The 14,402-nt window shown below is 39.4% G+C and overlaps 1 protein-coding gene across 1 annotated transcript in view; it reads right to left on the bottom strand.

The window, feature by feature from the left end:
* grin2da (glutamate receptor, ionotropic, N-methyl D-aspartate 2D, a) overlaps positions 1 to 13,138 on the bottom strand; it is a 104,737-nt gene extending 91,599 nt beyond the window's left edge. Inside the window, exons 1-3 of the mRNA XM_063899714.1 lie at positions 12,911 to 13,138; positions 8,875 to 9,012; positions 3,378 to 3,644 (exon numbers count right to left, since the gene is read on the bottom strand). Coding sequence (XP_063755784.1) covers positions 3,378 to 3,644; positions 8,875 to 9,012; positions 12,911 to 13,102 — 597 coding nt within the window. The 5' untranslated portion in view covers positions 13,103 to 13,138. The remainder of the gene's footprint in view (positions 1 to 3,377; positions 3,645 to 8,874; positions 9,013 to 12,910) is intronic.
* Between the last annotated feature and the right edge of the window lie 1,264 nt (positions 13,139 to 14,402).

The following is a 14,402-nucleotide window of genomic DNA, read 5'->3' as shown; positions in this document are numbered from 1 at the left end:
GAGTCTTGAAGGATATTATTGAATTATTATTCCTTGCTCATAAAGATATGTTTATGTACAAATGCTGCCAGAGAGGGTTTTAAACGATGAAGAGAAGTGAGCTTCATAACAGGGTTTATGGTGGGCTGAAACATAAGAAAGGAACTGCATTCTGCTATTCTATTCACCGTAAGCACTAACTTTACACTCCATAAGTGTGGGATCAGGAAGAAGAGGCCTGAGAGGGGAATAGAAAGAGACAATGGTGGCAGGCACTTGGGTGCTGCACGTGTCAGGTAATAAAAGTGTAGAGAAGGATTAGATGATAGGCTGCAGACCCGGAACTCGTGGATCCAAGAGGCAAGGACTCTGCCTGTCCTCCAACAAGAAAACCAACACGCACCACACTCAAAAATATACATTTCATATGTCATAAAGGACTTCCCCTTTTCTCTTTCGCAAAGTATAAATATTGTGTGATGTCACATGTCGAGGCTCTGGGTGGAAATGAAAGACAGTGCTGTCTTTCACCTGCTTGCAGTCTGTGGCTCACTAAACCCAGAAACCTCAATATTGAGTATGTTAATCTTCATCACAACTGAAAATAAATCAGCTTTATTATAACCTCACCACTTTGTCTGGACTCCTTGCTTCGTAGAGAAATTTTGAACAGCCATGAGTTATGGAGCAAATGCTAACTTGAGCATGCTAACCACAACTTTACACAAGCATAATTACAATTTCAATGCCAACATGCTCATTTTAATTGATCTTCACCATGATCACAACCTGTGCGTTATGCGTCATCCCAAGATGAACTAATTTCCACTAAAGTACAGGTGATGGTTTCATTCTTTTAAATGTCACAGTAAGTCATGTCAATACAATAACAAACTGCAACTTTCCCACCAAAATGCAATGCAATGCAGCCTTCATGGCAAAACCTGCATAACCTCATCAGCTAAACATTTTTCATGAAAAGAAGACATCCAAATGTACATCTCTCGTCGTCTAAAGACCAGCTCAGATTCCGTTCACTCACTCCCTATTCAACATTTCAAATCACTTCCTTTACATAACGTCATGTTCAATCCGGCCCTTTTTCTTTGGGTCCATTCCCCTTTTCTTTCTTCCTTTCTCCCTTTCATGGACTTCATTTTGACAAAGGTCATTTACACTTACAATAGTAAAAATGATCGGAGCAAGGAATGAAAATGAATAACAAGGATACTCTGTGAGATTTGTAAGAGAGCTAGAAAGGAGATATTGCTCTTGTACAAAGATCCCACACCACCCATAAACGCTTTCCTACTTATCACCTCTGATGATGTCTATTCTGCTGATAATGTTCATTTCTTTTCCACCAGGTTGTTTGTCTGCAGCTGTTGTGTTTCACAGCAATCATGCCAAAGAAAAAGTAAGAGGGTCCTAGCAGTGTCATCTTGTGTGATGTGATTCACCTGTGTGCACTCTGCAGGTGATCATCAGAGCAACTGGGAACACCTGAGTGTGGTTTGGTTGTGTTGCTTTAGTGTCTTGCGTTACCTTTTGAACATGTCCTCCACAAGTAACACAACTGCATAAGATGGAAAACATCTTGTTTTTAATAAATACCTCTGCGATGTACGAGTTAATATGTCATAGCAAGCATATTATGTCATTCATCTTAGCCAAAAATGGCTCATTAAAATAATATTTAAATCTATGAAGCAATCAAGGTTAACAGCTGAATGATACAAAAGGGTGGAATACGTAAGCTATGTGTATAATATGCTATAAAGCATTGATGTCTAAACTTTTTTCACCAAGGGCCAAATTCAGAAAAACATGCAGAAGGCTGGACCCCTCACTCAAGGTGAGATATATCACCTTATATGTTAAGTTATACCTTAGATAAATCAATCAAATGTAGGTAGGCTACATTGTGCTTCAGACTTGAATATTTTAAAGAATATGGATTTTATTTATTTTGTTAAAAAAAGTGTTGGTCTCTCATTTCTTAAAACAGAAGCCTCAGATGCTTTATAATGAGGGTAAATATGAAGGGTATACTTCAAGATTGTTATGCAAAAAGGTTTCTTTATCAACTAAGATTTGTTAGAAATAGTTTCCAACTTTAATTGACTGAATTTATTCGAAAAGTTGGCTTATTAACACATGAATACTACTGAGTAATATCTGTTTACATATGTATTTAAGACGTACAATATAAGAAAAGCACAAGTTTCAGGTGTGGGCAATCTTTCAATTACATTACACTTTACACTTGGCTGGGCCGCATTTGACACCCCTGATAATAAGCATTTATGGCTAAATATAAATCAAATATTAATTTCAAATAACCAGACTAAACATATGGAAAATATATTTTTGCCATACAGCTATTGAGATGTCTTTAAAAATGAAACATCAATATGCTTTCACTGTGTGGAAAAACATTGTGTAACTGCATGACAGAGGCTATAATTCTTAAAAAATACAACATCATGCATCCGTTTGTAAACAATGTGCCGCGGTGCCTATGCTGTTACACTAAAAAGCTCCCAGGTGTGTGCAATAGTGTGTGTGGGTGTGTGTAAGTGGTCCCCCAGGATGCCAGCGTAAATTAATACTGTGTCCTCCGTCAACCTCCCCTAAATAAGGCTTTTACTGTAAGCCAATTTTGAATGGTGATTTGTTATTGCTTTCCTCTGAACCTCTCTTCCGACTAGAATGCCTGAAGAAGTCACTTAATATGTTTCAGCTGAGAGTGCAGCACTGCAAATATATCGATATGACAAAGTTGATTAACCTGGCATTGAGTTTTGGGAGCCCAATTTAAATTGTATCATTTACTTCTCTGTAAGAGCATACAGCAGGAAATGCAAACGAGTACTGTTCTTATAGTAAGTTCCAAAAACAATGATTCATAAATTGGCATGGAATAACGTTTGAACAAGATCTTTTATGCTTTTATCTCACTCTTGTTGTGTGTTACTTAAAACACAAATCCACAAAATGTACTTTTTAAAATGTTGGGAAACTTTCACCTTTACATTGTGTATCCTCTTTTATGGAAAAAAAACATTAAAGAAATAGTGACTTTCAAGGTGAACTTAGCAGCTGAAATCAGTAGGTAACAGTGCTAATGGAGAAAAAGGTATTTTTAAACTAAAAATTGACTGCGTTCACCATCTGCTTCTGTAATGCTTGTGGAACGTTCACAGATGTGACTTAGCCTCAGGCTACAGAGGAAGTCATTTCAAGGTAGACAGCTTATCACGATAAGGGACAGGCATTGTGGTTTTCTCAGGTTTGAAATGGAATATTGCAGCTTTTGGAAAAAATGACTTACATGGTTACCCCTTTTCATATTTGTGTCGAGCAGGAAATTAGGAGGAAAATGACATTTGACTCACCTGGGCTTCGTTGTCTTTGAGGAGTCTTTTAATTCGGGCTCCGCCAGGGTCTTCCGTCACATTGAGAATAACCACACTCTTCTTTTCCCAGCCGATGAATGAACCGTCTGTCATACCCTCCACCATGGCCAGGAAGTCCTCATAGCCATGGTGACGGGTGGTCACCACAGAGAAGGAGGTCCAGTCATACTCTTCAAGCACCTCGAATATGACCTCCAGCTGGAGGGCGGTGGAGCAGGTGAACTGGAGATAGATGGAGCCACTCTCCTGAACGCAATGAGAGATAGAGAGAATATGAACCCATGATTAAATTTGGGCAATCAGGTAGGTATTATAGTATACGAATGTATGTCTTGTATCTGAATGGTGTTGAGCATTGTGTACTTTGAAAACACTGCTGCGTTTCCAAGAACTGGAAAAACGTGATCACCCCAGAACAATCACTGCTTCAGAGAGCAGTGTAGTGTGATACTATAACCTATATTAATATATTAGGAGACTCACTGTGCAGAGAGCAGATCAAAGTCAATAAGGGAATGATGCAAGGCAATGCAACATACATGTGACTGTATAGGGATTGTATTGGATGACTGGTGTTCTTGCAATTATGGAAATTCCTGTATCCAATCTTTTCATACCGTAAACAATTACAATTATTGGTTTTAGGGAACACAATAATATTGCAATAAGATATAAGTTACAGTTTGTAACCTATGAACAAAAGTAAACCACAAGAATATCTGATATTATATCAAAAGTAAGCTTTCTGGTATGTTGGTCCAATTTCCGGCAAGCTTGACCCATTTTGATATTTCAGGAGTTGCTTTGGTTTGTTTAAAGTAATCAAAACCAATAACTGGAACTCTGAAAATAATTCTCAAGCTGTACTACACCATGGTTTCTTTTTCAGGTTAGAATGAAAACTGGACAAAGGTTGCAGTCAAACTCTAGCATCAAAGATTAGCCTGCAGTGAAATAAAACCAACTCTGAGATTTTACTTCAAGCTGGTATTGCAAAAATATGTCTTTTTTAGTATTAAATGCATAATAATGTGTAAAATAATGAAAGCCTTTGCAGTTATGAACACATTTATTTGAAGAAACACAGTTAGCACTACCGCTAACAAGCTAACCTGCAAGCATGTGTACTACTAGCTGACGATTGCTTGAATGTCATAAAGTTGTACATTTATTTCATGACATGAGATTTCTGAATAGAACTGGCTTATTAAACGTTTATCTCTAATAAAGACAGACAAGCTAACAAAAAAAGAGCGCCTTGATAATGGCTCACTTCCTGCTTCACTGTCAGTAAGGTAATTCAGGGACTGTTGGACTCATCCTGCAAGTCTCCAAATTGTTAAGAGTGTATTCAGACAGAGGCAGTCTAAGGTAGTTCTTACTTTTCTCATCCTGATTGTCTCTTTTCTTTGCCTTGTGGCTGACTGACTTCAGTTTCACTGTGAGGTGAATACTCAAGGGAATAACACAGCCTGCCTGTCAAAAAAGAGTCATTTGCTTATGAATAAGGCTTTCAAAAACAGTGATAGCTTTTTCATTTTCCAGTCACATTTAATGAACATTGATGAGCTGCTCACTGGTTGCAAGACGGGATTGATTTCATCCTTTTCTTTATTGTATTGTTCTTAAACTAGAACAAAGGTAGAATCCATATTGGTTGAGAGTTAGAATGAATCTGAACTTGGACAGTGAAATAAAGCAGAGGTCCCCGAATGACAGTGTGATATATCCAAGCACTTTCTTTGGACTTAGACCTAAGCTTTCAGCAGGGTTATTCACAAATCATTAGTTTTGCTCTTCCCATACATTAATTAAAGAGGCAGCCCGCATGTATTTTTATCTACATGTAGAGGATCAAAGGAGAACTCAGATGTCAACTGGGGTAACCTCATGTTACGCTGCAATGAAGTAGGTCAAATACCAAACTAGAATCAGCCTGATTTCTGGTATACTGTAAGCATCTCTGCAGTGCAGTGGAGTCTACAAGTAATGTGCTGGGTGAGTGGCATGAGTGTAGTCTGAATCATTGAAAGACAATTTGAATATCCCATTGGAAGATGGAGCTAAAATACACTACAAGCACACATTAACAGATACAACGGATGACTGACATTCTGTCCCAAGTCACAGCTTCCGCAGCACTGTTGACACAAGGTTGAATGATTCTCAGTGTGTATCAGGAAAAAGGCATGACTCAGCGTCCCAAAGGTAATTAAGAACTGATTAGAGTTTAGTGAAACAAACATCTCTCAAATGCAGAGCTACTCTGGAGGCATATATGCCCATTTGTTGTGCTAAAGCCCAAAGGCAAGGTCACAGAAAAGTAGTTTTTCAAGCTAAGTAACATTTTGGATAGAATCTGGCAAAAAAAATGTGTTATCTGCTAGAAATTGGCTAATCACATTACACTTAATTAGCTACTTGAAAGGAAACGTTCTATAGTTCCAACTAAGCTGTAGCCCTTATATGAACTAGTTAAATTTCCAAGAAAACAAATGTCTTTGTGATAGAAAAAAGAAAATATGCTGTATATCCATTTTGTTTTCTTTTTTTTTGCTAGACAAGCTGTCAGGTAACCCACTGCAACAAGCCATTTGATGTTTTACTCTACCGCTCTAACCCTTTCTCATCAGGGAAAAGTGAACATTCCAAACAAAACACTCAACAGGTCAAACAAGTGATTACAGTAACTACGTCAACATTAAGTGAAGAGGATATCTTTTGTGAATTAAAGATAGACCTTTTACAATCAGTTTCAAAACACTGCGAAAAGACCAAACCTCATCAAATATGGAAAAACACAGATTAGACATATCTGACATCAATGGCACTCCAACCAAACCATTGTGTTTGGTTGGAGAATGTTTGACTGGGGTGCCATAGGCTTTATCTCTTCTTATATCTTATCTGAGTGTCTATGAGCAGCTTATCCTTTGAAAGCATGATCATAAAGCTCAGTGAGCTTATATATTAGAATATTAAGGGTTAACATCTAGCATTAGTATTTCAAATATAGAGCCCTTTAGAGGAGTAGAATTATAATCAAAAGGACTGATTCTACAAAGAGAAAAAGTAGTTCTGCACCTCGTGCGACTTCAAAGCAAACTCACCTCCGACCTTAATCACAGCCGCTTTTGATAATGAATATTTTCAGATGCTGACAGATCAGTCTGAAGCTGAGTGTGTTACTCATCAAATCCGAAGCTGACTCTACTCTTTTGTAGAAATACCAATGACCGCATGTTACTGTCAAAGAGATCCACTTAAAACAAATTGGCCCGGTTATAAAAGAATCCCACCTGTCATGATAAACTGTTTTGTTAGGTTGATAGAGTTAGCACTAATGCCATTTGGAGAGCTGACACCAATTTATTAGTCTGCAACAATGGGCAGCAATCATAAGCAAGCAAGGATAATTCAAAACAAGGGCAAACGGTTGTCATCTTGATACACTGGATGGTTAATTTTGTAGCAAGAATTCTAGTGTTGGAACGAATAAAACATATATTGATTTCAAATGCTAATACATATTTTCTCAGTAGTCATCTGGACTACTGCAAAATTCAAAAAGTGTGAAGCTAGATCATTTCAAATTATTAACAGATGTTCTCAACTCGGTGATGAAAAGCAGTTCTGATACTGACGGGCTTAGCGGCAGTGACAGAACTAGAGCAATTCTGACAAATATTACATTTCCTCTTCTTCATTACCGCTTAGTGAGGAGGCTAGAGCAGCATATTTCCTGATATGTTTATAATTCAGAAAATAAATATAGCCTGAAAATGTACTTCAGCCTGAATGACACTACAGATACTTAACTCAGCTCCACTTTCCGGTACCAACACGCTGAGGTACATCCCTGTTTTACAGGTAGTGACTGTTATACATCAATATTATTCTCAGGCCAGGAGCATTTGTCACATGCAGAGCTGAAATGTACGATTGTATGAAGAGTAACGTCTAAATAAAAGGAGCTTGTCTGCCAGTCTGTGCCAGCTCCGGCTGTTATGAAAACCTAATGGTGTAAAGAGGTGAGGGAATATCTTCTGCCTGTTCTCTAATATTGGCACATTTACCAACACAACCTTAAGGGAAATGTGCCTGTATTAATAAAAGTGCTGGTGTTAAAACAACTATGCTAATTATTGACAATGGATTAAATGTCATGATACAGACGATGTAAAAATTGTTGCTAAGTCATTTCTGCTTGAGTCCCTCAGATCTCAAAGAACCAGTTTCTAGCAGCAACATGCGGATATTTTCAGCTCTCATAATGGCCCAGCACCAAACAGCATGCAGGCAAAGTTAGCAACTCGGGAACAAACAGACTATTTAGGAATAATGTGAGACCAAAACTGAACTGAAAGGAGGGTTAACATTGGACATCCAGTGGCCAAAAATGCAACTACAAATACATTTGAGTGTGGCTCGATGTCTGCTGGATGTGTAATAGACAATTGCTTCCTCCCAAGTGCACCATATCTACTGTAAAATGTCATAATATGTCAATGTGTAACATCTTTTTCCACTGCTCCCAGGCGGCCGGACAAATCATTTTTCTGATGCACATATGCAAACATGACTGATGTATTACTTATAATTCAAATCTACCTAGCTAAGTCAATAATGTAATACTCGTGAGAAAATAGTCAATTAGGAAACAGTTGTTGGGTGATCCAATAGAAGAATGATTAGGGTTTATACAACAAAGGCATCAAGTTCTGTGGCCAACCTGTTTGCTCCATCTCAATCCTCTATTCTTCTTTTTCCTATCCATCTCCAGTTTCACATTAAAAAACTAGTCATAAAAAGAAAAGTTGCCTTCCAGGGAATGACTGCCATCTCACTCACTACATTTCTGGACAGTCATTTACTGATAACATATATAAACTGGGGGCCCATAATGGCTGGCACCAACCATAACTAAACTCTAAGCACCATTTAAATCAAAGGATAGCTTTATAATTTATAAGGTTATTAACTTTTTGTATTTCCCCATTTAGCTACAGTGGAAATATTTGAACAAAGAGAGGAAATTTCACTTAAAAGAAGCATTATATTATCCTAAGATGCTCTTTGGACTACATTTTTAAACAACTGTGAATGTTGTCCTCCATCATTTACATACAAAATGATTTTGGATCTGAGATGATTTTATTGTCAGAATGAACAGAAGGAATGATGAGCCTACAGAAAAACTGTTAAAATGTTAAGTGCTCACCTGACTATTGTTTTTGAAAGACACCTGGGAACCATGTATCCTTTAACCATACAGTAAAGTCCTCTAGTCCGTTACCTTCATTTTAAACACAGAAATCCCGCCTCATAAGGTCAGTGGTGTTCGACAGCTATTTTTTTCAAACACCTCCCTCATTATTAAATACAGTATTTGTTTCATCTTATACAGACAGTCATAAAATTAGTCCAAAAGAAATCAACAGTGTTGATGATGCAACGTAAAGAAATCCATTTCTACCTGTTGCTCTCGTCCCAGGCTGGCCCCTCCCCCTACGGCAACCACGGGAACCCCCGTCTGGGCGGAGACAAACTCCAGCATGGGGGCTAGAGGGGCGCGGTTCGGCGGTGGCGGTCTCTCCTCCTCAAACACCAAACCCTGGAAGTCAAGTAAAGGTTGCACAGTGAGACAAAGCACATCACACAAAATGTATTACATCAGTCTCATTGAGAGGGAATTTCATAAGCTTCTCATCACACTTCATTAAGCTACCGTTTCTTTTATTCGTATGCACCAACGTTTGAGAATATATTAAAGGATGAACAAGAGAGCTAAATATACCAGAACATTGTAAGAAGTAATTCACAATTTAACTTAAAACGTTTTAATACCACAGTGTAGAGATACTCTATTACAAGTATGAGTCTGACATTCAAAATTGTACTTAAAAAGTACAAGTATCAAAGTATACGTACAACTACAAGTATGCATTATGCAGGTTGGCCATACAGTACTTGAGTAAAGGTTATTAGTTACTTTACACCACTGAAATATGTGTATGTTCATAAACTTTCCACAGAAAAAAGTCTATCTCTAATAAACATTTAAAGGGGCCCTTTTATGCTTTTTGCAGTTTTCCCTCTCTTGCACTGAGTTATATAGGTTTTTGAGCATGTAAATGGTCTGCAAGGGCTAAAGAATCTCTAGGCAGTTGACCAATCACAACAGTCGGCCAGCTAACCAATCAGAGCAGAATGGGCTCTCCTTTCAGACATGGGGTGGAAAAATGTTCTTTAGCACTGATAGTATGAGAAACATAAGCTATTTTTGAACATTAAAGGTCCCCTATTATGCAAAATGCACTTGTTGTTGTCTTTTGTACATAAATATGTTTTGTCGGTGTGTAAGGAGACTCACAAAGTGTCAGAAAAAAATACAACCCTCTCTCTTTTCCTTCCACATCTCTAAAAACGGGGCTACAAATGAGCTTATCCAGATTTGCTTCGGTTATGACCTCATATCGAAAATGAGGGCTGGCTTTACATTGAACTCCTGGCAACGTCCCGCCCAGGTGACACGTCCCAACCTATCGTCCACAACATGCAGTCGCAAGCTGAATCCCCTCCGCAGCACCTCTGTGTGTCTGTGTATTCAGCAGGATGTCTGCAGGAGGGACTTAGAGTTGTTGTTTATATAATACATATAATGTCTCTGTTGTAGTGGTAAACACTGAGAAGTGTTTCAGAAATAATGCTGGATGTGGTTTGGGACACAATATGGCGTTTAATCACGACAGCGTTTAGCTGAGTATCCTCTCCTGGTAGAGGTTCCACAGAGGAGAGGGAGCTGCATGATGCTGCAAAGGGGCGTGGCCAGCTTCAGGTCAGCTCAAATTTAAAGCGACATCCACCGAATCAGCACTTCAGGAACAGGGCTGAAATAGAGGGGAATGGCTGCTACAATAGATGATCTCTTTGGTTTTTTGAGCAACACACTTCACAGACATGTTTTGTATAGATATGGATCACCAATATATTGTTAAAATATAGTATAATTGGAGATATTTAAAGCATGTCACATTAGAGGCACTAAATACAAATAGGAATCTGAAAATGAGCATAATATCTGCTTTTTAAAGTTCTTACAAGGCTAGCACATGTGCACTGCTGAAGAAACATTTTCTGGTTTAATAAAGTATTGTTACAGCTGTTGAGGCTTTTACAAAAATGGGACTTCTGTGCTTCTCTGATTGGCAATCAATGTTCACAGAGATAAAATCTGAGAAAAGTCTCTGCAGTGGACTAGCATCCTGTCAGGAGAAGAGTGCGGTTGTACCTGCACAACTTAAGCTGCTTCACAACACAAACACAACAGATAAACTCCTGGATTATAGGCCACCTCGCCTCCAACAGGGCTTACTAACAGACGGGGCTGTTGCATAATTACGTCTGCAAAAATACTGCTGCTTTTATAAGGAGGCTCTGGTAGCTGTGGTTTTGCTTTGATTACCTCTCATGAAAGAACTGTCAGCAGTGGTAATGAATTGAGGATAAATGCATCAAGTTGTGGAAATTGCCATCTCTTTCCCTAATGTAATGAGGAGGAGCAATAGTGATTTTGTGGCTGGCTTGATGACTTTACTCTTGTTTTTATGTAGCGATTCAGGGGAGCAAATTAAAGCTAATAGAAGCTGACAGCTCAATTCGCACAGGGAAGTATTTGATAAGCAAATAGGCTATGGACAGGATCTGGAAAATACGACTACGAGTGTGACTTAAAAGAGTTAATACCATATTTGATCTAGGATGTTTAAAACAAAACTTTTCCAGTGTTATGACATGAAGACACAGAGAAAGAATGAATGAATGAATACATGAATGATTACATGAATCAATAGTATGGCATCAATATTTGTTACCTTTGCAGCTCAGAGTCGAGGTATTGACTCCCATCCACAATTGTGATACTGTGAATGAACGAATGAAGAGATAAACAAACTGTACAATGAAAATGAACATGACTGAATGATTGCAGTTGTTAAAAAAAATTAAAAATAAAAACAGTTGAATGAAAACAAACAAGCAACCAATGGCAACAGCGTGTGAATGGTCTGACAGAGTAAAGCTTTTCTCAGACAGGCTCTAATCTTTAGAGTCAGAGAAAGTGCTTTTCAGGTTTTTATAAAAGGTCTGAAACCCTGTCCACACACCTTTCAAACGTTTGTCTGGCAAGTAGTGTGACTCAGTCCATCGGTCACTCATGCCAACTCAATGCTATGACTGTCCTGCATGCAAAGGTAACGTACATACCTTGGATTTAGATGTTAAACAGCAACATTTACAATAACATTTAATAATCAGAGTTGAGTTTTGAAACACTTTTGGCATTTAGAACTGTACTATAGACAGTGTTGGGGAGTAACGGAATGCATGTACCAGCGTTACTTATTTAGAATACAAATTATGTGTAACTGTATTCCCACAGTTACAATTTAAATAGATGGTATTCAGAATACAGTTACATTGTTGAAATCAATGGATTAAATGACGGTACTTCTGTTTCATGAGTTTATTCAAGCATTTCCAAGAAGCCACAACATGAAAACGAATGAAAATGAGCTATTTGAATTGTGTGATCAGATGCCTACAATGGAATCCGAGCCAGCACAACAGAGCCAGAGCAGGAATGCGTTTCTATCTTGGAAATTCAAACAGCATTTCACATTAAAGAAAGAGAAGGGAGAACGAAATATAACTGTGCAGTGCAACCTCTGCTTGCCTGCAACCAACCTCCTTTCTGCGTCCAATAACTCCACCTCCAACCTGAAGAAGCCTAAGTAAGTTATTTTTTTTAATTAGCCAGGGTTAGTCATCTGCTGTAGTTTTACCGGTCACCTTGCTTTTTTATAGTTGTATCAGTATCTGTATCCTATGGGCAGATTTACTAGCCCCGGAGCCGTTGAAAGACTCTGACTAGCACTGTTTGACATGCTAGCTAACATTAGCTAAAATTAGATCGTGTTAGCTTAGACTGCTTAGATGTTTGTAGAATGCAGAATTGGGCCTAACACATTCAGCCAGTTGGAACAGAAGAACACACTCAGAGAACTCATTCAGAATAAGTTACTCAGATTGGGTAATGTAACGGAATACGTTACAGATTACATTTTTGGGCATCTAATCTGTATTCTATAACGGAATACGTTTTGAAAGTATCTTTCCCGACACTGACTATAGATAATGTAATGGATTGCTTCCACCAAATGGTACAACGGAAATCAATACATATATTGATGAGAAATCAAGTTGGTATCTGTGGTCAAACCATTTAGTTTGGCGCAATTGCAGCTATGTATTGTGTATGTTATTTTATGCCATTTATGTTCATTATTTACTATTCATTAGCCTTTCTTAAAGTTCCACACATTTTTGGGGTGTTATGTCGTAGCAGCAGTTTTGAGATGCTTTTGACATATTTTCGCTCTGTCAAAAACTTTGTTGATTTGTACTCGTGAATTCATGGGAAAGTTGAGTGCAAGGTGGGATATGATATATACCTGCAGTGGTGTGGTGGCCAGCAGCTCACACAGCTGCAGCAGCAGGCTGCCCGGGCTGCTCTCGTTCACAGCCAGGTAGATGACGTTGGCCTGACCCGAAGGCGTCATCACCGTCTCCCCCACGAGCGCCGCCAGCGACAGGGATGATGAGAAGGAGGAGGAGAACGAGGCCATCGCAGCTGCTCCTTCCATCGTAGCTGTATCCGTTACTCCCCTTCCTCCTCCTCCTCCTCCTCCTCCTCCTCCACCTCCTCCTGGACCGTTTCCCAAACCGGGCCCCTGCCCCTGACCCTGCCCTTGCCCTTGGCCCTGCCCCTGCCCCGTCCCCGGCTCGCCGACCCCCGCGCCTCCCACCACCACCGTCTCCGGGAGCAGGGAGGAGCCCGAGTGGACCACAGCTATGTTGACCCCACCCGAGTCCCTCTCTCTCTCCCGGGGCCGCAGCAGTAGGGGGGGCGAGGGGCGCACAGGCCCCGTGCAGGCCAGGACAGCCAACAGCAGTGAGAGGGCGGGCCTTGGGGCCACCATGGGGTAAGGGGAGGGCCAGTGGCAGCTGTCGGATGGGGTTTGGCAGGTGAGGCCAGGAGAGATTTAGGGATTTGGGGGTAGTGGGTGACGTCTTTGGGGAAAAGGGAGGGAGGAGAGGAGGGGAGGTGGGGGGGGGAGTGTCAGTGGCTCACAGTGCTTCACCTGATGAGGAGAGGAGACCCTGGAGAGGAGGGAAAGAGGAGAGGAGTATTCAAAATAATGCTGTCACTTTTCTTCTCCAAACACAACATGAGAGTCACAGCCTTTTTCTCTGTAAATCATATTATTTAAACATATGAAACCTTTTAGTATCCGATTAACAATGTACAAATAAATGTACATACACCAAACCTGTATTTACCGCTTCTGACTCGCACTTCCTGTTAGTCTATAATCTTGCTGTTTACATGCCTAATAATTGAATCCTGCTGACATTTTGGATTAAAAGGACAACAATAAAAGATAGCAGATAAGGATTTGTCAGAGTGCCATGTAAAAACTATCAACCAAGATATTGTCTAAATCAAATAAAGAATCTTGAGGATTAATACTATAAACATGTTGAGGATATTTTTAATGCAACATGGGTTTGAAGTCTAAAGTGGAGCAAAGAGGCTCTTTTGAACTGCAATTTCACCTGGGAAACACAATTAATCTTCTGGAAAATCTATTAATTCTTCGGAAAAAAACATTTCCTAGACTGTGGGCCATTGGAAACATTATGGATTTGAAGTGCATCGCTCCAGTTAATGGCCTCTTTCCTCTTAAGAACTCAACATGATTGGAACATTTTTGCTCTCAGGAATTGATAACATACAGTATTGTTGTACCGGAATATAATATTCTATAGAGTGTCAGGTTTTGACGAAACACAAGGCTAGTATGGTTGAACTTGTGTAAAGTGCAGATGATGTGAGCATGACGAATAAGCTTATATTAATGTCTGTAGAAGACAATAAACCAT

Source organism: Eleginops maclovinus, chromosome 13, assembly GCF_036324505.1.
Source record: "Eleginops maclovinus isolate JMC-PN-2008 ecotype Puerto Natales chromosome 13, JC_Emac_rtc_rv5, whole genome shotgun sequence".
In the NCBI taxonomy this organism is placed as follows: Eukaryota; Metazoa; Chordata; class Actinopteri; order Perciformes; family Eleginopidae; genus Eleginops; species Eleginops maclovinus.
This window is presented reverse-complemented; position numbering and strand designations above follow the sequence as displayed.